This window comes from Lepidothrix coronata, unplaced genomic scaffold (assembly GCF_001604755.1).
Source record: "Lepidothrix coronata isolate B3197 unplaced genomic scaffold, Lepidothrix_coronata-1.0 Scaffold144, whole genome shotgun sequence".
NCBI classification, from domain to species: Eukaryota; Metazoa; Chordata; class Aves; order Passeriformes; family Pipridae; genus Lepidothrix; species Lepidothrix coronata.
This window is the reverse complement of record NW_016690324.1, coordinates 1,227,057-1,253,651: the sequence shown is the minus strand read 5'-3', so window position 1 is coordinate 1,253,651 and position 26,595 is coordinate 1,227,057. Positions and strand designations below refer to the sequence as shown.

At 37.1% G+C, this 26,595-nt stretch overlaps 1 protein-coding gene across 4 annotated transcripts; it reads right to left on the bottom strand.

Annotated features, from left to right (window-relative positions):
* Window positions 1-1,015: 1,015 nt before the first annotated feature.
* MAPK9 (mitogen-activated protein kinase 9) lies at window positions 1,016-24,492 on the bottom strand. 4 transcript variants are annotated; one of them, XM_017827940.1, is made up of 11 exons: window positions 24,315-24,492; window positions 19,646-19,775; window positions 18,438-18,496; window positions 17,384-17,522; window positions 17,003-17,168; window positions 15,688-15,759; window positions 11,377-11,559; window positions 10,741-10,865; window positions 10,197-10,260; window positions 8,758-8,829; window positions 1,016-8,014 (listed from the first exon to the last, which is right to left on the bottom strand). In XM_017827940.1, the coding sequence occupies exons 1-11, from the start codon at window positions 24,434-24,436 to the stop codon at window positions 7,998-8,000; spliced, it is 1,149 nt and encodes a 382-aa protein (XP_017683429.1). In that variant the 5' UTR covers window positions 24,437-24,492; the 3' UTR covers window positions 1,016-7,997. The 4 variants fall into 4 exon arrangements, with proteins under 4 accessions (XP_017683429.1, XP_017683426.1, XP_017683428.1 ...); XM_017827937.1 differs by having other exon boundaries at window positions 1,016-8,009; XM_017827939.1 differs by having other exon boundaries at window positions 1,016-7,937.
* Between the last annotated feature and the right edge of the window lie 2,103 nt (window positions 24,493-26,595).

The following is a 26,595-nucleotide window of genomic DNA, read 5'->3' as shown; positions in this document are numbered from 1 at the left end:
TCTCATTGCTATGAAAAAAAAAATCAATTTCTGAAGTCCCTCAAAAAATATTTGGGTCTTGTTTAATCACATCACTCCCTCCTTACCTTTCTAAAACTGCCCTGCCAGCTTCAAGAACTTGCAGGAAATGTAAAGGAAAGGTATGGCATAAGCAAGGAATGTTTTTAGGCAATGCTTTGTAAAGCACTTTGTAAAACACATCATCATCCTGCTTAATTCTTTTATTGCTGTTGTTCTGTATTTAACAGATTAGATCTTCTGTAGCTGAAGAAGCACCTGAAAAACATCCTATCATCCAATATAGGGATGCTTTGGGATCTACTGGGCTTTATCCAGATATTCTCTTGCAAAGCCTGGTAGAGAAGAGGCAAAAATTCCAAGTTCTCCATGCAAGAAAGAGCAACATTGCTGTTAAAAATTATTTCAGTTCCAGATGCTTTCACAACCCCAAAGGCTGGCTGAGAGCCCTAGTCCTGCCTCTAGGAAGGCAGCTGTTAATCCCTCCTTTAATATCAGAAACCCTCCATTAAAAGCCATTAGATCAAAGTAGCAGTTGAGTTTTAACTCCCCTCCCCTGGAGTTAGGGCAGAGAACTCTGTGAGGTGCCTGGAAACCTCAGCACTGTCTTTGCAAAAATACTTGTGTCATCCCCAAAATAAGCACAATGGAACTATTTTTTTCAAGCTTCTGCCATTTAAACAACAACACCCCCCCAATCAAGTTTCAAAGCACACTTGGCAGTAAAACCAAGTGTTGTTAATGTGTCCAAATGTTCCAGCTGATCAGGAAAAAGCTGCTCCAACCAATCTCTTAAAGCTTTTCTTCATTCATTTTTCATGCCAACATTTATGTTTTGGTTAACTGGAAGCTGAAGTGGTAACCGAAATATCATGTTTTGAGAGAACTGATCTATACATCTAACATACATAATTTTGTTTACAGAAAACATTCTACAACACAGGAAGAATCAAGAAAAAGAAAACATTGCTACAGCAAATAAGACAGACTGCTCAAATCTTTTAGGTATACATATTTATTTGTCATTTGACAGTGGCTTTAGTACTGTTTTACAATAAGATTTTTAGAAAGAAAACAAAAACCAAAAAAAGCTTCAGAACAAGGCTTTAACTAGAACTACAGAACTAGTTATTGACAGTTTTCCTTATGAAATTCTAATTTCCTAGAGAGTATCAGTCCAAAAAACCAAGGAAGCATGACTGCTGTCCATAAAAAAAAAAAAAGCCAAAAAACTTTCTAGTCATCCTAAAAACAAAGTCCAGCATCAGACAGAATAGCCACTGCATTGAGAGGAACATGTTCCTATTGCACAAGCATCGAGAATGAGATATGACAATCAAAGCCTAATTTCATAGGCAGAAGAGGCCACATGTATCTATAGAATTAGACTTCAAAGCACATTTTTCTTCTGAAATTACATACCATACTGCAACTAATATTAAGGCCATAAAATCAGAACACTGTAACAAGGGATAGGGCTTGATGCTACTTTTTGTGACATTTGGTAAACAGAAGGTGGGAAAGAGGACCAAAGCAACAACGGATTCTGAGGGGAGTTAAACTTGAAGGCATTTCAAAAGAAATTCTCAAACAACTAAGTTTTGAAGGGGGTTTATTTTGATTTATTGGATAAAAGTGGATTTGATAATAAATCACTCAATGAGCCTATTATACTCTTTAATAGCACGTGTTCTGGCGTACACTAAAGAATATATTCTCTAGAATTAACATTTTCATTTGTACAAAAACAGTTAATGATTTCTACTTGTTATTCCCTCTTTAAAATAGATGAAGATTTGTATAATCTTTATAAATTATCTTAACAACCAGATAAGGCTTCACTGCACTGAGTTAACTGCACACAGGTATCTCTGGTTTGCTCTCAATTAGGCATCTTGATCACACTAAACTGCTAAAACCACCTGGGGAACCACAACATGTGATTTAAAGAAAAGGACAGTTTGGTATTGCTGTCTGTTCTAATTGTGTTCATTTTATTAGTGTATAAAACACCTGAAAGCTCCAAAGAAGCAGTAGCTACCATGGAAGATAAAACATTGTACTTCAGGAAAATCTGGGAATCTGATGAAGCTGAAAATGCACATTAGTCATTTTATAAAGTTTGGCTTGCCACCAGTTAAGAAAATATAGGTATCAAAAACAGACAAATACACTGCTAACCATCTGTTACATTTTCTTTTAAAAAATTAGCACCAATTTAAGCATCTGAATTCATAGAAAAGCTCGTGACACAACTTGGGTTTTCAAAAAAAGCTTTTCCCCATCAGAAGACGAGACAACAGCAAATGCTCTCGGGCACTGAGGAGCTCTGTGATCAGTAACAAACACCAAAGGCTCTTCATGCCTGATTCCTTTCTCCTCTGCTTTTGTTATCCCAGGGAGCTATGGAAAGCTGAGCTACAGACCCAGCCTGGGAAACAAAGACACAGGTACCTGCTAAAGGACACCCCAGAAAATATCAGGGCTTGGGTTGAGTATTTTAGAGCAGGGACAGCATCTTCCTGTGGTGCTCACAGGGCATCTGCTGCTGAGGAGTCCAACAGAGCAGATGCTCTGGCCTTACCACAGCACATACAACTACTTCATGATGCATAGCCAAAAGTTCAGAAAACAGGTTTTTTTGTTTATAAAAAGAATCCCAGTGCTCACAGCCGGCTGACCCTGCTGTAGGAACAGACATTGCTGTGTCTTCGTTGTGTCTTTATCAAATAGATAGCCAGGTATCCACACTGCTGATCAAGTCACCCAGTTACAGGATATTTCTCAAACAATCTCTTACCATGTGCTAAATTTCAGCCCATAAAAAAAAAAAAAGTCTGATTTCAAATCTCTGAAAACAGGTTTAAAGAAACATGCTGATCAAATCGATCAGAATAGCAAAGATGGCAACCAAAATTTAAGCACATTAAACATGTTATGTCATTCCTTTCTACATGATATACTGGTTGTATTTAGAAGAATCCTAAAGTGCTTCAAACCCAGCAATTTATAAAGTTGATTTCTTTTTGTGCAAAACTGCAAGCACCTTTTCAAAAAATAAGCAGCAGCATCAAGGAATAAACTTAAATAGTTAAATGTATTTTCTCCATTTTGTTTTGAATTCTTGGACCAAAATGATTTGCTATGTTTTCAACAACAAATTGCAGAAGATTGCATTTTATTAGTTTAATTTTATGCTGGACTTGTTATACATGTACTGTTTGAAATAGCGGACCCAGGTAAATTTATATCCACAAAGCAACACTGTGGGATTGAAATCCAACAACTGAAATTTTAGCTACAAAAATAGTTATTTTATAGAACACAAACAGAAACAATGGTTATCTCTCCACTTTCCTCCAAAACTAATACGAGAAAAGATGGTTTACTTAAAACATTAGTTTAGCTCCAGACATTTTTAGCATGCAGAGTGGGCAAAAAACAAAACTCATTTGATAAGTTGTGTAATAAGCTTTGAGAACATCACTGTCACTCATGTAATAGACAAACTAAAAAATGTAAAATAATGAGACAGAATACACTTTTTCTGTCATATTTCGACATGTTAAAAAAATAGTCCAAAAAAATAATCACAGACACTCTGGAAAAGCAAAGAAATCATTCGATTCATCCATAGAAACTCAAGTCCAAATTCTGCATCTGGGTGCAGGTGCCCCTGGATCAAGACCAGTTTTGAGCAGGAATTACACCCTACGTACCCCAGGAAAGAATTTGGTTCCCAGTATATGGCATCACTAGGTTTAGCATCAAGCCCTGGTAGAATCCATGTGACATGTGTAGAACATACAGACAAAGGCTGTTCAGCACTTCCCCCCCACGCTGGATCGCTGCCAGACTGACCCCGCACTCCCCAACACCATCACGGTCAGAAACATTTGTCTGCACTTCAACCTCTGACCTCCCCACACCCAGCTGGAGGGTGGCCCTTCTGACAACACAAGGGTCACCCACCCAGCTCTTGGAGACTCTGTATGTCAGCTGTATTTAAATGTCTAAATCCTACTTCATCCATAAAATGATAATTTTAAGGAAACCGATTTAGCATTTAAGGTCCTTCCTTTAAGAAAGAAAAATTAAATGTATGGAATCACTTTTTTGCTTTTAATTGATTTTGAATAAACATGTATGCTCTGTTAGGATGTAAAAAAAGTCAAGAGCCCTCTGGTTCCTAACAGCTTGGGAAACACCCCAACCAACCAGTTAATTTCTAGCTAAGGTTGAGTTTTTCATTATTTTGACAAGAAAACACAAACCCTTACTGGAAACATTATAAAACCTCAAAGGCTGTTTGCAAACAGTAGTTTCCAGCCCTTAAACTAGTTCAGTTTGTATTATCCATGCAGACAAAGACTTAATTTTGACATTCATTTCTTGTCTTTTTCAATAAAAACCGACACTTGCCATATCACTGTATTTCCTCAATGCACACTCACAGGCTGCTTACCCAGATTGTAAAACACCAAGCTTCCCTTTCTAAGGTTTTTTTTTTGAGGAAAAATGATATGAGCACAGATGAAATGAACTGTTTAAAACATACTCCATTTCTGCAATGCCATTCAGCTACTCAGTGTTCATATATTTGACACGTTTCCAGTAAAATATCTGATTGACAGCCATAGATCCCTCTCATTTTCAGGTGAGCAGTTAAGATTACAGATTGTATCTATGTTGACCACCACTTATTTTAGTCATATTTCTTAAATTGTATACTGCAGTAGTGTTAACACTATACAAAGCCTCTCAAAGGAAAGTAACATTCATGTTTACAAAACTGAGCAGTTTCCTTAATATATATGTATACACACACATTCTTAATCTTTAAATACATATAAATATTTATAAAGGCCAAAGTGCAAAAAAATGGTCAATTGCATCACTTTACACACATGATTTTAGTATTAGGAACACAAGTGATTGTATTGCACACCAAACTCTCTAAATTTATAAACCCCTGCCAAGTTACACTGCATTTTGCTTTCCATCAGTGAGGACTCTCATGGCACTGACAACCATTTCACAAGTGTGGCACTGGATTTCCTCTGCAGCCAGGAGCACAGAGACATGTACAGAAGCTGCATGCAGGGCATTTAGAGCCTACACATGCACCCTGGAGTAGCTTGGGAAGTGCAGCATGCACCTACTCTGCACGGGTTTGTGTGAGGATCACCTGCAGATTTGCCCTCTGGAGATCGATGTGCATTTGCAACTGGGTTTTGAATTAACCTGGAATCAAAATCCACAATATTCACAGACATTTCATGCATGTTTCAAAGGCATTCTGTGAAATTCTAAAGCTTCAATGTACGCCACAGCAAGAAGACATTAAAAAAATCAGGTATGAGACAGCTTTTCCTGTAAGAAGTTTACAAATAAACTCAGTTAATCTCAGGGCTGTTTGGGTTTTTTTTTTTGTTCTAAGAGTACATACTCAAGCTAACAGTATGTACTAGGAGAAGGTCAGATACCAGTTCAAATCATGGAGATAGGACAGTTGTGTTAAAAGCATTAAAAGACAATTTGAATCACAGAATAATTTAGGTTGGAAGAGACCTGGAGGTCATCTGGTCCAACCCCCTGTTGTTCTGAGCAGCCCAAGTCCAAAAGGAAAAATTCAAATATCCAAACAAATATCCAAACACAAGAAAAAGAAATAAATCTTTTTTAAGTCTTCTAAAGCTCTAAGTGTCAAAATGAACACAGCCCAGTACAACTTCACTTGAACAACCTGTAAGTCTTGAAAAATGAAATCCAATAGATGACTTCCATAACGGATCACTCATGTTCATTGTGAACAGGTGTCTTCAGTAATTTTAACTCACACAAATAACAAGGACCAAAAAAAAAAAAAGATGCAAAAGAACACAACTTGTACTGTTCTGCTATATGGTAAATAGGTATTTTTAAATGTTTTTCCAGTGACAAAAATGCACTAAAAATATTTCACATATACTGTCAGTATCCAGAGATAAAATTAAGTTATCTGTAGGTTTAAAACCAAACAATAAGAAAAAATCCAAGCCCCAATATCCTACCATTCAATTAAATAGAATTTTAAAAATCAGAGACTCCAGATGGCAATTCTGAAGTTAACATTAACTACTTTCTTAAGTTTTATTTCTTTTAACCTTCTGGGACAGTAAAACCTTAATCTTTTTGCTACAGCAAATTAAGCTATTAAAAAGGGGTACGATTTTAATATAAAAGCAACATTTGCATAAGGAGAAAGTGCTGCTTTCCTAATCATAAGGTCAGGAACAATGCATAACTTTCTTTTACAAGAGAAATATGTCAGTAATGCAGTGGCTGTCTGGGCCAGTATATTTTACAAGTTCTATTTATATATTCAAGTCAAGAGTATCTGGATTGATAGCTAAATATAGTGCCTTTAAGAAAGTGGTGTTTTACCTCATCCTGTACATCTCTTATTACTCTTACACTTCTATAGTTTAGTCACACACATGCACACACAAGACCCTTTAGCAAAATGTCACACCTGGGCACTCCAAAGTGAACGTGCACAAACTCACAAGAGTGTGTCATAAAGCAATTTAAGCCCTACTCTACTGCAAACACATTTACTAATTCAACAGATTGTGCAATGTAACAGGCTATGTTTCTATTATCTGATTCTGAAAACTGTATTGATAAGTCTGAATTGAAACAGCAAACAACCTCCTCCTCTTCTCTGACACTGTATTTAGGAAACATGTATTAAATATGATTTCCTTCCCCAGTACAAATAGAGAGGTTTCCCTAAGGCAAGAACAGAGCTGAGCTCTCTTAACTAAATACTTAATTTACAAGTGACTCAAAACTACGGTATTTTTATTTCTTTTAATTACTTGATAGATAGAGTGGACCCATTAAAAAAATGGAAAACATTTATGCAGCTTTTTCAGGCTGCAAGTCTCTCCAATTCATCTCTCCTTTTCTCAGAGTTTGCAGTGAATGAAGAGCATCACAGATATCATTTCCTTCTCTGTTTATGCTTGTTAAAGGACCAGTATCACAAGCTAGAAAATACAGAACATTTTAGCACACTCTCCTCTTCCAAACAGGCACTGCTGCACAGAAAACTCGCTCATCCTTCCTCCAGATTTATTTAAGCCACTGTATCTTCCATCCTCAGTAAAAAAAATGAAGAACTTACGAGACACATACTCATAAGTGAAACACAAAGTAATGGCTGTGTTCTTCAAACTTCACATTTATCTCTTCAACAAGAAGATAAAGCAGTTGGAAAGGGAAGATAGAAAGGGCTCAATAAAAAAAAAAAAGTGCTACATGGAAGAATGAGTGCCCTTTAAAGGTAGAATTGAGAGAGTTCAACATGTGAGCTCACACTTACATACAACACTCCAGTTAAATAAAGCAAACTGCCACAGTCTCACATTAAAACAACCTTTCCTAGAGATTATACATTCAAGAAACCTATTAATGAGCAATACTGTACTAAAATGTAAACAACCACTGTGTCACAGAAGCCTGCCAGTGGGGACTGAAGATTGATGAAGCCACTGAAGAGGAGTTATTGGCTAAAGGCCTATTGTAACTGCTCACCTGAAATAGGCTGAAACAAAGAAAAGCCTATAATAGTGTCTAAATTCAAATTTTTTTTTTTGTTCTTTAGACATTGATTTGCTTTCATTCTACAACATTAAGCAGGCAATTTCATAACAACTGAGTAAAAAAAACAGGCATTACTTTAGCAGAACATGCAGAACATGGAGTTTTTCTACTTGGTTCCATTAACTTACAAGCAATTCAGGCCCAATGGAAACAAGAGCTTTTTTTTTTTCCCAAAGTCAGGTCTGCAATCACGGCTGATCATCGACATCCTTCGAGGGGTCCTGTCAAGGCATCGAGGCTGCTGTCTGTGTCTGAGGCCAAGGTTTGCTCTGTTGACATGGATGAAATGTCATTGATAGATGATGACTGGGAAGGACTGGTGTTGCTATTCACTGCTGCATCTGTGCTAAGAAAACCAAACATAATAAAATCTGAGGCAAGACAATACTGCAGACACAAATAAGCACAGTTCTGGGCTCCGAGCCGTTCTTTCCCCACAGAAATCCTTAGGAAATCAAGAAATTATTAAAGAGTGGAAAAGCAAGCACTAAGGGCCCTAGCACTCAAAAGCTGAGGTGACCTTTAAGAGATTTTTATTTTTCTCCCTTTCTGTGGAAGAAGGAGAATGAAAACTAACAATGTATAGTGTGAATAGTGACCTGAGTGCCAAGAAATCTAACAGATACAAGTTATTAAAGACAGCACAATATTCTAATCACTGAGCTTTGAGAACAGCAGCAAACATCAAGGATTCAATCACTGGCATAAATACTTTGTACTGTTAAATGCTCTAAAGGAGCCCTAATGCTGTTTAACCCTGCATGGAAGGGGTTCCTGCAGAACCAACAGAAAAGTTACCTGTGCACCAGGTGATATAAGATGGTACCCATTATTTCAGGTGAGGACTGAGCCCTTTGGGGAGAAGGCAGCTCAGGCAACAGGACACACAACACTACTCAAGTTTTCCTACGAGTTCACAACAATTAAAAACTGGAGCACATAGGTCTCCAAAGGCAAATCAGTCTCAAGAGTCCTAAACAACAAAATTTTGCCTACCTGGATTATTAAGCAGGATTTCTTAATTTACCAGTGCCACAGGCCAGCACTGTGTGTGACAGTTACAGGAGAACTACTGAAACAATGACTAACCTGAAGGCTGATCTTTTACCACACCATTCTTGCTCCTTTCTTCCCAATCCATAACTTCTTTGTATATTAATTCTTATGAGAAGGGCCGGAGGGAAAGAGAAAAGAGACAGAAAAAACCACTGTAAGAACACATAGGATTTGTACATAATTCACATATGTATCAAGGTAAAAGGAAATGGTTAAGGGTCTGCCTGGAAGTATAACTGTAGAGATATTTATTTTCCCTCTTTTTTTCAAAGGCCTACAGCAATTTTAAAAGAATTCTACAGGTTTGGATTTAAAAATCTGATTTTAATTAAAACCCCTATGGATATTTTACTTTGATAACAAAGCCATACACAAACATCTCTATTCTTGAAGAACAATCTCTGTGGATGTATTGAGGAAAGCCTGGAGATTTGGAAGTAGGGTAAACAGTTAAAATACTGCAGTAAACCCCTCGTTTACTAATCAAGGATAACTCAGGGTACAGGCACCTAAACAACAACAACAACAACAAAATCAGAGCTGTAACTTAAATCACAGAAGCTTGTGTATGCACCCATAGTCTTAATGTAACTAAGAGTAACAATATCTAAATAGATTAAGACCTTTTTAATTCTGGGTAACAATGTTTACAAATGCATTCAATTAGATTCAGCTGATCCATTTAATTTTCTACCTTGCAGTAATCAAAGATAATTTGAAGTGTGCCTACCTGTGCTGGCCCTAAGGATAATATATGTCTATATAAGCCAGAATCAATAGCTGAAATCTATAAAGCTGTTTTACAAAAGCAAGCAGCTTTCAAAGTAGTCACCAAGGATGTCTATAACCCTTGATCTTGTGATGGCAGATGTTTAAAATTTGAACTGCCTCACCATTTAATGTTTTTGACTAAAACTATAAGGTGGAATTGATTTCAATACCACAGTGCTGTCTTTTCTTTTAAGTCAACAGTTTAACCTAGTTGGTCAATAAACGAGCAATCAGAGGAAAAACAAACCCACACCAAAGAACTCTTCTGCTATTTAAGACTTGTAGAACAAATGAACTAGTAAATATTGACAAGAGATGTGGCTTAAATAATGCACACTGAGAAGAGGCATGGTTTTTTTTCAGAGAATTCTCTATCAAGGAAAAAGCTATATAGATTACAAACACTTAAGAATAAGTGTTTGTCTCTTAAGAAAGAGAAGAAAAAAAGAAAATGCATCTTTTCATTAACCAGACTTAAAATGTTACATTTGTATGTGAACATATACACACCTATCTATGTCTTTACACCACACAGAACATGTTTCCATTATTGATTTCTTTTCTTGTTGCCACAGGCAGTACTGCTTATTTGGAATAGTGGGTTCCCCTCAGTTACACAATCCAGCACATGTGTGCTGTGGGCCACACATTAATAACACAAGATATTATAATAAATGTAATTTGACATGCTCAGTTCTTACCTTTCCATTCTTCAATTGCATGTTCTCTTTCTTCCAACTGTGCATCATAGATTTGAGGTGGAGGCTACAAAGAAAAGAAAAGTCTATGTTGTGTCTACTGCATCAGGTTAACACACCCAGTCATAACTAAAAAAAATGTAAAAATGACAACTTTTTTAGCATTTTGTTACCTTCAGTGTTGGCAGTTTACTCTCTATACCTCAATGACATTCATTTTACAATTCCAGAATTTGCTTTTAAGTCCTGCCTCCCACTGAAAGGCTGTTAAAAAGCATCAACTAAAATTAAACTCTTTTTAAGGCTTTGTAGGGCCTTAGAGCAAGTCCCTGTTTCAGACAGCCCTGGATTGCCACCAAAAAGGCACCTCTTTCTGTGAATTAAATGGAAATACCAACAACCATTTTCAATGTTGATCTGAAGGCCTTATGTGTGACTTCTGCTTTCCAGTGAAGGACTTCAAAGCATGCTCTTGACTAAAATTAAAGGTATTTTTTTCAAGTTATTAAACTGGTATCTTAAAAATTTATTTTAATTGCAAACTTACAGCTTCTGCTTCAGCTGGATCATACCAGACAGTAATATAAGGATGACGTAAGGCTTCATCTACAGAAATTCTCTTGTCTGGATCTACTACGAGCATTTTTGACAATAAATCTCTAGCTTGGCTGGCTAGAAAATAAAGGTGAAAAGAACACACATGTAAAAGAGCTGTACAGTTTAATGTCTGACACAGGAAATAAATACTGGGAACGCAGGACATGCACAGTAACAGATTTCCCTTCTGGTCTAGAGAATATAATAAGGTGGGCTGGGTTTTTTTTCATTTTCTCAGTAATTATCTGAAGTCAAATTAAAGCCAAAATGAGCTGTATGCACACAGCAGTTAGAGAAAGATAATCAGCAATAACCTCCATAACAAGTGTTGCTTTAGGAGAACATGAAGTGACAGACATTATTCAATGGATTAAAATTAAGGGAATTAAACAGAATCCTGGGGATGGGGAAATAGTCTGTATTTAGTAACTGCCACTAAGACTCCAGAACTTGTCATAAATGAAAGAAACACAAGGTATAAATCTTTTAATGTTGACAACTACTGCAATAAACATTTTATATTAGGTTTTTTAATTAGGTGTAAATAACATCATGAAAAAAAAAAGAAAGAAAAAACTCGCCTTACTTTTTAACTTGTCACGATCAGATTCTGATGGAAATATCCAGTCTGGGAAGAGCTCTTCAAATTTAATACCAGGATATTTTGGCCTGTTTTCTACATAATTCCTCACTGTAGGCTGCAGTTTCTTCATGAATTCTGCTGATGGTGTTCCTAATTGTTCAATAACTTTATTCCATTGATCAATATCTGCACCAGATCTTTAGGAAAATCAGCTGAAGGATTTGAAGTCTGCACTATACAAAAATAGCACTTACAAAATCTGAAAAGTTAGTGAAAACTTGAACAAAGGACATAAATATGAACTTCATTCTAGCACTGGCAGTATCCTGAGCTGCCATGCAAAAAGCTACACTGACAAAAAAAAAAAAAGATTCATATTTTAATCTGAAGGACAGGCTGGAAGTGCTGCACAATATATTATGCTCAGGTATCTTCTCCTAATTATTATCTATTGGCTAGTATTGAAAGCAATACTTTTTTGGAGTCCAAAAGAAGCTTTATTTGGCAATTGTATCCACAGCAAAACAACTCTAAGGACAAAAAAGTAAGGCTGCTGTGTAGTCTTCTGAAGTGCCACATGAAGGTGGGGAAAAATACAGAAAAACCCCTAAAGCACAAATAGATCCCATCCAAAGAAAGGAATTTTCTGTCTCCTAAGGAAATTAAGCTTTGGGTTGTAGCATTTGGTGGCGGGGCTGGTTGGATGGTTGGGTGGGTTTTTTTGTGGTTGGTTGGGGGTTTTTTTGTTTGTTGTTTTTGTGGGTTTTTTTCAATGTCAGAAAAGGTTCAGAGGGTTTCTGAACAGCAAATCCAGATTCCTGTAGGTTTTTAGCAGGTTGGGGTTTTTTTAAAGTGTATCAACCATGGTAATACTCAGAGATTACTCTGTTCTTAAATCCAAAATTTAAATATCTCAGAGGAATAGTATTTACAAACCAGAAGTTGAAATTGTGCCTCATGTTTCTTCAGGACTGTTCCTTCTCCCTCTTTCAAGTGAAGGAATTTCCCCCAGACAACAATACCAGAGCCTGCTCTGAACTTGGGGTAACAAAGCTCATTTATCACACCAAGAAGACACTGCATTAATATTCCCGATATTTAAGTCTACTCTGATTTATACTTTAAGTTTTTCCTGATAAAAAGAATGTGCAATTCCAGCTGAGCCTATCCACTGACCTTGCAAACATTCATAGCTAAATTCATGATCTAGCACTTCAACCTATCTATTCTCATAGACAGATTATGCAACAGAACAACAAGTATGCTGTACTTTGAATTAAGATGTATTTAAAAACACTGAGGTGCTTTTATTGCAGTTAGTGTGCCAAAAATACAACTAGGAATATATGTATTGTCACTCTTTAATGCTAAGACTTTGGATTTAGACTTCTGATACAAAGATTGAAAATTTTATTTACTTATTGAATGCATTCCAATGGAAAAGCTGTTATTAAAATCAAAATTAAGAAGTGAATATTGTTAACTATCATGCTAAAACAAAGCACAGACAAAGAATATTGACATATATAAGGAAATTTTGTTCCTGGCCAAGAAACTGATTTTTGTGAGATCTCCACCAATCTAGATTCAAGAAGATGTTTTTCTTTTGAGTAACAGCAGCCTGGTTAATCAAGTAATCAAATTAGAGTCTAGTCTATTGAGGTCTCAGAGCACTGGGGGGAGGGCAGAAAACTTAATGACCTATTCAATTTAGAGGTAAAAACTGGCAAAAAACAGTGTTTCAGTTGGACTGTTTCAAAGTGCTTTACAGATGGTGAAAGTCGAAAAAAAATTCTCAATATAGGATGGACTTGAAATAAAACAAACCTCTTATCAGAAACCCATGAGGGATTTCAGGCTAAAGCAGCCAAAGCAAGCCCTGAATGACAAAAATCACCCTTCCCATTCCAGTGACTTCAGAGTCAAAAGTAACCAGCAGTTTAAGCCATGCCAAGTACATTTGTCTATTTTTGGGGGACTCTGGAAGAAAAGAAGTTGAAAACAGAGTCTTTCTTACAATCACAGTAAAGCATGACTTCTCCCAAGACAGCCTGAACACCCCTCATGCTTTTTTCATCAGTCAGGCAATTAGTTTCCTTCACCATGTGGGCAGGAAGAGCATTAAAAACACTCTGGTGCTGCCACATTTTTCCATTATTTCACCTTAGGTATCTTGCCTGGTTTTCCTGCATTTCTCCTTTCCAGTCTCTCAGGCCTCCACAGCTCCAGTCAGGAGCAGGTTCTGTGCCTCCATCACCCTGGCAACGCAGAGCATTTCATTCCACCCAGAGCACTGCTGCAAGTATCCCAGAAATCCCCAGCTGCCATCTGGGAAAAGACAAATTACTGAGTCTAAGGGTAAGTTTTCCTGAAGATAGTCAAGGGCATAGCACTGGAAAATATGCTGAATTTGGCTCCATCCTCTACATCTCCAAATACTAACACATTTTAAAATTTAACTTGAAAACAAACAAAACCTCAAAAAGCTTCAACAACACGGAGAGTTGTCAGTATTTCACATTAAAGAAAACTGAAACTCTTACAAGAAGCAAAAATCCCTGTAAACACATCTATGCACTTCCATACCAGGGGAAAAGATCCCTTGAAACACAGATTGGTGGGAGCTTCAGTGACCCTGAGGGAAATCACAAATGGTAACTTGTTCAAAAATTATGCACAAAATTTCCTTCATTTATTCATGAATAAATTGAAATAGCCCATGCTAACAACATGCAGGTGAAAGACACATAACATACATGAAGAATTGTGTTAGGTTGGTCTGAAGGCTTCAAAAGGTAAAATAATAAGTATAGAAAGGAAGAAAGGTAGGAAAAAAAAAGGACTTATTTAACATTAATCATTGGTACTACTCAATAATGCATGATCAACTGCTGAAGATTAGTGTCATGAAATTTAGCATTACAATTGGAAGTCCTCCTCTATAAGATATGTAGGTATCTGTGAACAGGTTCTTGATATTTTTAGTGGTGGACTCAACTGCTTCTTCCTGATGAACAAGAATATTATACTTCCTTCAAAAACTTGGAGCACAAGGAGCTACATGAGACCCACAGCCACAACTGACAATTGTGGTTTGATTTTGTTGGCTGGATTCTATTTATTAACTGATCAATTTTGACTGTTTGGTCCTACAACATTAGTATTTTATAAGAGATTACCTATAAAGGACAAAATTGATTTTCCTTCAGTTTTTATAACTGGAACTTGATAACGAGTCAAAAGTTTTAAATTTTGTTTTTAGGGAAATATTTTAAAAGATAATCAAAATCTTCAAAGAACATCATTATTAGTGATCACTTCTGTTCACTTAATACAGTGTGAACACTTGTTTGTGATCCAGTGATGTATAATTGAGTTTTCCGATCTCTGAGACCTAAATATATATATATATATGAAAGTTTGTTTTTAATACAGTAAAATTTCCTATTATACAAGAAAGCAGAATTTTATCAAGACAGGTTGCCCAGAGAAGCTGTGGCTGCCCCACCCCTGGAAGTGTCCAAGGCCAGGTTGGACGGGGCTTGGAGCAACCTGGGCTAGTGGAAGGTGTCCCTGCCCATGGCAGGGGTTGGAAGTAATGAGCTTTAAGGTCCCTTCCACCCCAAACCATTCTGTGATTCTATGACTTTATGAAATCTTGGTCAAAAATATTGGAGGAAGAAATGGAAGAACAACAATCTTATAGAAAAAATAAGCCTAAAATCAAATTTTCGTAGAATGAAACAAAAAACCTCCAGAAAGAAAGCTTTTCTTTTTGTATTAAATAATAGGAATAAAAAAAATCTCATGCAGTGTGCTTGCCATTGGGACACCTTTGCCCAGAAAGCACTAATAAGGAGGAAAAAAATCTGATTGAAACTCAAAAAATTGTGCAATAAACAAAATTAGTCTACTATTTGAACAAACAGTAAGTAAAATCCATGCACAGTAAAAAGTAACTTTGTAGGTTTTTGCTTATAACACTTATCTACAAAGAACAAGAGCAGAAAAAGCAGTAAGTATATTTTCTGGTTTTTATACCTAACTGTTCCCTTTTTTAAACTACAAAAGCTGAAGCTTTTAATAAATATTCCATGGATTCAACTACTGCAAGTTACATTAAATATAGTCTACTAAGAAAATAAAATGGAAAGCTCAACAATTTGGTTAATGACACTAATTTCAAATAGTACAGCGGATCTATTACAACATGTTATTGAAAATACTGTTTATGCTTTTATACTTATACAGATCAAAATAATTGTGTCTCTGTTGGAAGTGGAATGGGATTCAGGGATGACTAGGGAAGGATACGATCAGTGCCTTGGAATATCACACAACCTTTCACCAATTCTCCCATGATGCACCCAACTGACCAGATATCAACTGAAAATAAAAGTGAAATGATCAAATTATGAAGTATCATGAACAAAAGTGAGGAAAACAAACAAAACCATCTAAGCATCTACAATAAAACACAACAATGTGGAAAACCAAACTGCTCACATGAATTTTCAATCATATCAACACCAACTGTTCCTAAATTTTGTCATGAGCTCTTTGTAAAATGTAATCAGTGTTTCCACTTGTGAAAAGACTGTGAAGAAGGATACAATCTCTTCCTGGGAACAGGACTTTATGGAGCACCATTTCTGCCATAATGCACCCAACAGACCAGATATCCACTAGCACATGTTAGGTGCAACAAGGACAAAAGATTAAAGAGATTTTTTTAAAATACCACAATTTGTAAGCTCACCCTTTATTCCTACAGTCCTTCAGACTATTTCTGTCCCAACCAGAACAGCCTCTACTAAAGTTCTTATCCACATCAGCACTTCCTGTATGACAAGCCTTGTGCATTAATTAAAGTGTTTTTTTCCATTACCAAGGGCCCAATCAAGGTCCCTTGTTTTACATGGCCAAAATTACACATATACAAACCCCATGGTATCCCCAAGCCCTTGTGAGAAAGCAAAAAGATTTACTAACATGCAAGTCCAGTGCCAGTAAAAATCAGCAGGTAAAATCCCCAATAAAGCAAAAATGCAAAAATTTCCCTGACAATAATTTTGTTGGCTCAATGTTCAATATTTTATAGCTGTGTTGGGTTTAATAATACAACACACAGCCTCTTTGAGTGCTATGCAAACTTAAGAGAATATAAGACATGTTTTATGAAAGGATCTACAGCAGATTTTAATAATCAAAGAGGGAAAGGGGGACACTGTCAAAGGTAAATGCATCAGAAGAAAATCATATTGATCAAAGGGTTTATTATTTATATAATGATGTTTTTTGGTTTTGGGGGGAGGTTTAAGATCAGCCAGAATCAAGTGTCTCAAGAGGTCTTCAGAGAATAAAAAAATGGCAAAAAGATAATAAGTGAACACATGAAAAGATATAACAATAGCAGGGGAGAGGGAGCAGCATATGTTAAGTGCAGAAAGGCACACAGAACAGCAAACTATTATATTCCCCACAATTATTACAGTGTAATTTTTCCTTACTTCCAATACCACGATTAGACACGACAGGGGAAACCAGCCCTCCCTCCTGCTTTCAAAGTTATGTTCCAAGAGAGACATGCTTTAGACAGAAGATTTAAAGCATTCCTCCAGCAACTTACCATTCTCCTTATATCCCATTCCAAGGATAACCTCTGGTGCTCTGTAATACCGTGTTACTACATATGGAGTCATCATAAAGTTAGTACATGCTGTTCTTGCCAGTCCAAAATCAAGGATTTTTAGGGTACAATCTGATTTTACTACTATGTTGCTGGGTTTCAAATCCTAACAAGAAATTACTCCAGTTAAGGAAGGATTAACATTCAGAGTAATACACACACACACCCTCCACAGTCAATATAAGCCAAAAATTTACTTTACTAACGACTGCATTTTCCTGCTCTGGTGTATCTGCTTCTTTATACAACCCCTTCCCTTCCTCCCTGTTTCATAACAACTGTGTTCACAAAGAGTATTGTTAATGATCTACTACTACCTACTCTGTGGATGATACCAGCTGAGTGGAGATGCTTGATACCACAAAGCATTTGGTAAAGTAGATAGGACATTCTTTCATGATCCAATTCCATATGAATAACCTGGCACAAATTTGCATCCATCAGCTCCATAACCAAATATCTAAAGCACAAGAAAAGAAAGCATTAAGGAAACTCAAGTCTTCTCATATGAGGTTTAAGCTTAGCATAAGAGATGTTTAATAAAGTTCACTACTTTGCTAGCATAGGTGTCAAAAAGGTTAATGATAAAAAAAGTCCATGCAGTTACAAAATTAAATTATCTATTCAAATAGTCTATTGAAAAATTAAGTGTTGAATAGTCCATCACAAGACAGCAAAATTCCACTGGTTTTATAAACAGTAACACAAAGAATAATTATGACTTTATGCAGCATGAAAAGCTACGACTGACTAAAGTTGATGCAGAGATTGCAGATATTGCAATGTAAATGCTCCCTTTCACTGTATTTTAATCTAAAACATTAATAAAAAAATTAGGATAAGCACAGTAAAAACTAAGAATCATCAAATAATTTTCAAGGTAAAGTATCATCTGCTTACCCACCTGAGACACACACACTCCCTCATTTACTCAGGAAGCCCATTCACAAACCATAACAGCATATTCCCTGGAACCTATAGGAATATCCCACCAATCAAATGGCCAGGAATCCTTCCTAGACCAATTGACACAGCTTGAATAAAAAAGAAATATATTCAGTTCTTAACTGAGGCCAATAATACTGTTGTGCTGATGTGATTGGTACAGCAAAAAAATGCTCTCAGGTTATCCAGACCAAGGAATTATCCTGAGGTAATCCCTGTAGCTGAAGGACCACACAAACCAACCAGATACAAGCAGCAAAGTATGGCAGACAGATGAATAAAAGGTAAATATCCTTTTTTTTATTTCCCACTTCAGCTTTTAGCTACCCTTGATTTTCAAGGCATGAAGTCTGTAGGATACTGGAAATACACCTCCAGTGCTTAGGCCAGTATTTATCAGAGAAAATTAAAACATAAATCTAGTACTTACACATCCTGAAATTCTTCTAGTGACTTCTGTGGTGTAAATACATTCAATAAACTAATTATCTATAAAATAAAAACAAACATTAGAAGAAATCTCTGCTTTAATTCATATAAAACTCCACTATTACAGAAGTTACTATCCAAAAATCAAGTGCACACTGTTACTGTATACAATTTGAACGTTACTTGGCTGCAGTTAATTCACATATGCTGAAAAACTGCCAATTCAGAAACAGTTCCAAACTGCAGCATGTGTGCCAAAGGAACTGAGACAGAAAAAAATCATCCTTTTTTTTTTTTTAAAGTTATAAGACACTTTCTATTTCCCTCCCCAGTGCCATTTTTTTTCCCCATAAATAATAATCTCTTATTTTAATCACATGTTGTGCAAGGAATTTTAGCCAAGGCTGTCCAACACCACGTGCACAGAGGTGCCCCACGCCATCCCATTAAACTTAGATTATGATCTACTATTTCCAGAACTGCTAAAATTACTGTACTGCCATCCTTAATAACCACCTTGCTTTCATTCTGCTACATCTGGGTTTCGCTAAAATCTTACTTAAAAATCAACCCTGAAAAGCTAATTATTCCAGAAAGTTTGAGACCTTACTGCACTACTTCAATGACCAACGACGTTTCTAGTTCATGTTAGTTACAGAACATAGCAGCCACATAAATTTACATTCTTGCACTTGAAAACTGAATTATTGACATCAAGGCTTATTTTAGAAGGTTCACAGACTTTAAAATTCACAAGTGTTGGCCATAGTATTTCCCTTTTGTTTATCAGTAAATTGTTAGACAGTGCTGCACCTCTGCAAACCCCATCAGTTAAATCTTGCCTAAACTCAGAAGATTCAACTACAATGCAGTTACAAGGGTCAAATCCCCAAACCATCCCACTGCTAAATAAGCTTTGCTGCAGTAAAACTTAAAAAGGGATATGGAACAGAGCAAGGCCAGCTCTGTAAAGCTGACACTGATGGCAACCTATACCAAAACCAGAGCAAAACCCTCCTCCCCCTGGCACTGCACACCCCAAACAGCTCACCCAAAAACTTAACCATACATCGTAGAGAACAGCAAATCTTTGCAGTCCTTCACTATTTTTCCATTACTTTGGTTACTAACAACAAGTGAGAGAGCCAACCCAGAGCTTTTCTGACAAGTGACAGTAACTGAGGGAGAGGAATACAAAGGCCAACTTACATTTTTGTGATTGACGCATTTTAAAAGAACGAGCTCTCTGTAGGCCCTTTTTGCGTGGGTTTGGTTCTGAAAAGGACGACTCAGCTTCTTCACAGCAACATTGATTCCAAGGACTGTATCAAAGGCAGCACTAGAAGTGTTCAAAGACAAACAAGTTGAAGTCTGTTTGAGGGAAAGGAGGGGGCAAAAGGGAGGCAGGAGTGAGGAAAGAAATCAAGAGTCGAGTCAAAGCATACCCACTAACCTGCTTGTACTGACTTCATCTAATTCTAATTCAGAAAACAAACATCCTTTAAAAACTACACAGCCTTTAATAAATACAAACAGGTCAAACAGAAGGCGCTGACATTCATCAGAAGTCTTCCTGCTCTCCTTTCTGTCTTTAGACTGAATCTGCTGACTCAAGACTCACATTCAAAATTGCAAGATCTAAAAATATTTGAAATCAAGAAGCATTTCAATTGCCTAGTCTGTATATTTGGAATATTTTTGGACACTTTTGCTGACTGACAACCATTTAGTATTTGCAGTAGATATTTCTCTTTGCTAAAGGAGAGTCACAACCATGTCTCTACGATCCCTTCTGCAGGCATCAATATTCTCCTTTCTGTGGATAGTTTACAATGATAGAAAATTGTAGTGCCTAGCAGAAAATTACCTTCATCATCTGCTTTTGGGGTGAAAAAAAAAATCCATTGAAGAAATATGGAAAACTCAGACTGAAGGGAGCAATACAAGGGTTTAAAATTGAACATTACCATAAATTTTATCCTATTTTTCAGTTTTGATTGTCCCTTCCCTCTGCAGTTTGAGGTCAAAGTGTAAACTTGCTCTAATAGTTATAAGAGTTTAAAGCTAAATAATCTGTATAAGGAGAACAAGACGAAAGTGAGAATATTTTTCATTTTTTACACATAGACTATTTGGCAAAATATACCTGAATTCATAGCACATGCTACTCAGGAGTTCCAGTCTTTAAATAGTTCCAGTTTTAAATAAGGATTCCCACATTGCTCTATTTCCATTTAATGTTACTTTCATAGGGTAGGAAAGAATTCCCATTCACATATTTTCCAAGCACATTTAAGCTCTTTGTGAGCTCCTTTCCTACCTCATCATGGTACATACAACACCAGAATTAAAAAGGACCATCACACAATAGTACTCCTACAGAAATTACAGCTCCCCTGCGACGACAACAATACTCAAATTATATCAAGTTTACCAGCACAAAGTCACTGCTTTCCCTCCCTCCTGGAAAAAGCCCCACCACAAAGCAGAGCTCACGCATGAGATATTGTGTTTCCTTGGAGCCATGCCCCAAATCACACGTCCCAAATGTGAACCAATGTGCCACTTGCACCAAAGACCTGCTAGTATTTATTTCAGCTTAGCTCTGTGAAATGCATAAGTCACTACTCAATGCCAGAATCGCTCTGAGATTTAAAGCCTTTATGTCTGTGCAAAAGAAAACACACAGTGGGAGGAAGGCAACTGGCCAGACAGTTGGAGAAATTATTTTCCTCCCAAGTATGAAAGCATTGATGTTTCAGTATTCACTTCACCCAAAAGATGTTATATATAAATTAGGGGAGTTATATGTTAATGACTTCGATGTTTAATGACTTTCATATGTTACTGACTATACCTACAAATTACTATCAGATCAGTAACCAACAGTAACCAACCACCTGCAAGAATTAGGTGTCAATCACAGGTCAGCAGTGGACAGAGGAGCAATTTTAGGGGAAGTGTCCCTCTGTGATCTGTGTATGTCAAGCCTCAGTCTGAGCACCTGTGAAGACCTCCAGCTGAACCTCTTATTTTGGAGATAAAAAAAAAAAGAAAAAGAAAAACCACAACTGTCTGATACCTGCATAATCCAAGAGGAAGAAATAAAACCAGACTGGTAGAAGTAAAAAAAAAAAAATAAAATTGGTAAAAAACTGTGTGAGCATTAATTTTTTCCCTTGGTAAATTAAATAAGACAGAAAATAATCTTTATTGCCACCAAGACCCCACTTCTAAATATTACCTCATTTTACATAAATACACCAAAAAAATCATGAGTGTAATTGGTGTTAAATTTCTTTCCCCATCCCTGCTCATTTGAATTCAAGACTTTTTCATCATGGCAACTGTTTAAAACAGCAGATTTGCCAAAGTCTACCCAATCATCACCTTGGCTGCTAACAAAACATCTACAAATTATTTCATTGCTTGATACCAGAGAAGAATCTCAGTGTCTACCCCACCACACAACAGCAATTCCAATGTGATTCCAGTAAACTGTAACTAGGTCTTCAGGGCACTTGTGGTAGTTTTCCAAAAAGTAACAAACTTACCCCAACTGTTTCTCCAAGTGCAACTGTAAGTAAAGTTACCAACACAGTCAAAGCTGTGCTATTTATAAGATCGGGGGTTTGCCGCATTGCAGGACAAAAGAAATTTGCTGGGACAGAGAAATCGGATTCACTAAAAAATGTAGGAAATCAAGGACAAGAAAGGAAAAAAAAAAAAGGCATCAGGAAGTTGAAGACAAAAACTACTTCAAAAGAATGACTGTGTACCTAATTGGTCAGTTTGAAATAGATTACAAGACTTCAAATGGATGAATACTTGGGAACAAAGAAGTGCAGTGAGTTACACATACGTGTACTTTGTATATAAAATACAAAATATATATCCAATTTCCCTCATAACCTGTTTTCAGGGTGAGCTAGAAATACCTTCTACATAACACTGAGTTACTTTTTCACCTTCCTAGAGCTCTCATTTACCGTTTTTCCTAAGCATGTGTTTTCAAAAATACGTATTTTCCAACATTTTAATACCAAATATAAAACTTCACAGAAGCAATAAGAATGGAGTTTCCCATTAACATTTTGGGGGAAAAAAAGCAAATTTAGACCTCTCCTAGCTCAAGTGACACACATGGCGTTAAAAATTTCTCATAGAAGAAATGAAATCCAGACACAAAACTCCAGAAACACTTTTTCTGTTTTTTATGTTAAACACTGGATGATAAAAAAAAGCATCACATCCCACTAATGACTTCACAAATTTTCCAGCCAAACACGGCAGGATAGCCCTCATCTTACACTGAGTTTTCTACATTTTACATTCTAGTATTTTGTTTCTTTCCCTTGTGCACTATAAGAGATTTTAGGAGAAATTAAGATTCTGCACCCTCTTCAACTTGAAGTATTTCACAGGAAGATGAACGTTTTACACCATGTTTCACTCTGCTACTTCATAAATCAAGTAGTTTCAAAACAAGTCAATAAATCAAATCATTCCTTCTTCCTCCCAAAACATTGACCTTAACACTACCTGAACTTCATTTTGAAGCAGAGACCTAGCTGAAGTAATTTGGTTTACAAATGCACTACTTCTAATGAAAAGAGAGAAGTTTACAACCACCCTAAATTCCTGCACGCCCTCTAAAACAAGCATAACTGAGAACATTTATACCTGGAAAATGTCAGCACTACACTAAGTCTTACTCAAACACTAATGACCAGGATCTAGGATGCATGTCCCCCCACCACTCAACTCACTGAAGAAGAATGAAAGATGGTGTTCTCATTTGGCTTATTTTTCACCTATTAGCAGGGCAACAGGGGTATCTAAATAATCTAAAAATAAAGGCATGCTCCCACAAAAAATGCACTGTTTTCCCACTTATATAACTTATTATGTGTATGAAAAGGGCAGGATGACATGGGCAGGTGCTGTAGAAGGAGTTGTTCACAATACATGAGTCATCACAGTTATTCTGCAGATTTCATAGATGAAGACAAACTGCAGGCTGGATTTAAAGCACGAACAGCCCACCATGTGTTGTGATTAAGTTCAATATCAGAGAGTTCCTGAGTGCATCTGTTTGTTCCCCTGCGTTTGGAATTAAAAACTGCATCAACAAACATTTCTGCTGTTGCCAAGTAAGTTCTGCCTGACAAAATCTGGGCTGGAACCAAGTTGTGCAGAATGGATTGCTGCAGTCTAAAGAACATTTGAAAATGTTTACCTTTAGCTGGCCCAGAGGTGTGGTGCCACACAAGAGACTAAGGTTCACGATCAGCCTAATGGCTCTCACGTCCTGGGCCACTGGAGGCTGGACACAAAGCTGGGGTGACAGGAAGGGCTGGCCAGCCCAAACCCCTCACACAGCATCCCATGGAGTGACAATGACACTGATCTGCCTCATCCTGCCAGTTAAGGGCAAGGCCACTGCACTGATGGCTCCTAGAAATGGACAGGAGTGATCGGGAATAAAAAAGGGGGAAGAAAGGAGGGGCCGTGACGAAGAAAGGAGTAAAACCCAGAGTCTTTCACGGCTGCATTGTCAAACCTTACACTGCAATATCACAACTGCAAGGGGGTGGGAGAACTAGAAACAGAAACAAAGTGGTTAATGAGAAAGGAATAAATTTGTTGACCATTTTAATTTATGCAGTTACATTAATTTTCCCTAAAAACAAAACAAAAAAAGAGGTTTGCAAGTGAACTATAGCTAGCAACTGGTTTAGAATTTATTTAATCCATAACCCTGTAGGAAGAGAATTTATCATCAGTATTTGCATTCTGGTGCCTCTATGAGGAATGCATTACAATTTTGTTTCAGAAATACAGTTTTTTATATTTAAAGGAAGTATTTATTACTCACCAAACAATGCCCTGTGCCCCTGATCCTATGGGCTTCAATTGCTGGTAACGTTTTAATACAGTGAATGTTGAATCTGCAACTTGAACACTGTAAAACTGACTATCACATTTACTGTCAGTCATGGTGTAGTGTCATGTAGTTTCCTCTCTTCAGGGCCTGGTGAAGTTTTCAAGATCTTAAAGAAAAAGAAAAGAAACAGATGTTCAATTTCTCACTAATTTTCAGGCAGACAAGATGGAAAATATATTATACATATTTTAATACATATGAATTTTTCAACAGCACACCATTAAACAAACATTCTTTCAGTTTCTTGTATTACCACTGCTAATGAAAAATACTTGCAGACAGACAGCAATTAGAGCCTTCACAGCTTTAAGGAAATCCATGTTCAAACTCCAGTCTATAAACCAAAAAGCTAAGTAAACAACTGTAAAAACAAACAAAAGCACCCAAATCCAACAACTCTCTACTCCTTGAAGGCTACTCCATAACTTAGAATTACTACTATGTGCTAGGACTGTATTGATTTCTGTATTACAAAAAAGAAAATTAAAAAGTATGTTTTTTTCAAACACTGAGAAAGCAACAGCAGAAATCCCTGGAGTCCGTGGACAGAAGGAAACTGGGTTTTAATAAAAAACTTGATTAAAACTGCAAAACAGGTTTGAAACAAAACTGCCCCAAAATCCCCTGCTGCAGTTTCTCCAACATCCCTTTCAACCTAGTTCAGAAGGAAATTCCAAGGGGATCTTTGCCTCCTCACCTCTGCCAGGCAACCCTTCCCTGATCCAGACCTATCCCAGTACATTCTCCCTCCCATCTTACACACGCCATAACACCCCCGATGCTGGCACTTTGTGTCCTTATAGTGATACAGAATTACAGTTCTGAGCCACAGTTTGGAGGAGACTTTCCTGCCACAATAGAGAACAAGTTATATCCATCTGTCAGGAATGAATTAGAGGTAAGTAATTACATCAGAGAGCACAGTAATGGACTAAACCTCTTTAGCTCTGAAGTGCTACAGTAACGAGAGCACAGACCACCAGTTTTCCTGGGCTTCCATCCCTCTTCCAAACCTTACAAGAAAATTACCTCAGTAATTACTGAAGAGGTCTCTAACACATTCTCCCATTTTTAATTTTGCATTCACTGTGACAGATAGTGTCATTAGAGCCTGGAGTGATTTGCACAGGCAAGAGTTCCTTGAAACAGGAAATGAGAGCAGCTGTGTCCTGTGTGGTCTGGTTCAGCTACAGAAAGAGCAGCTCAGCCCCCTCTGTTGACTGGTCCCACAGAACATTTGTAAGCCAATGCAAAACAGAAAAGCCTCAAGAGCAACCCAGACACCCACCCTAGAAGGGCACAAAGCCACACAAATTAATTTGGGTTGCTTCAAGAATTAGAATTTGGACCTGCCTCTTCCTCGGTGCACGTAGGAGGAAGCAACATCTTTTCCATGTTTTAAGCCAGTAGATGAACTCCAAGGAATCTGCAATAAAACTGACTGAAGACCTACAAGTCCTAATAAAGATGGAGTTTAAAATCAAACTGCTAGTAGTTAAGTTAGTCTTAAGACATTCTCAAGAAATGTCTAGAGTCCTTTTTACCTTCTAGTTTCTCAAAATCTATGCAGCATTTTAAGAAGCAGATATTCAACTGGGTCATCTCCAGCAGCAATTTGGACAGTCAGTTTACTTGGCATTTCCCTTAGTAGCTTAAGAAAAAAGCAGAGGAGAAAGGACCAGCAAAGGGAAAATGTGAGCTACCACCTTCCTGCCTCTCTCACAGCAGTAACAGAGGGAAGGAGGAAGGGAATTACATCCCCTACACAATAATTTTAGGGGCAATCTGATGCAGTTCCAGCCAGCTCACACCAACATGAGACCAAAGAGATACCTTAAGAGGTGCTCCCAGCCTTTCCTAGTACATCCTAGGAAAAACCCCACTCTTTTTTCCAACCTTTTTTGCTACATCAAAGCTATGGACTCTGAAGTACCAAATTTTTTGACAAACAGCCCCCGGGCAGCCATGGTATTTTCCGTGAATCTTCATTACTGGAAGAAAGGTACAGCTGGAAGGTCAAGATCCTCCCTCTGAAAGGACTTACAGACAAAACCAAAAAAGCATAGATTTTGCATAAGCTGGGTATCAAGTTGCAGGTTATCAGCCTGTTTGTTACACAAGAACTATGCTGTACCTGAGGTCTTCAGGGGTTCATGAAACACTTGTCTATAAGAGATATTCAGGAAAATGAATTTATCCTGAACTAGAGAAA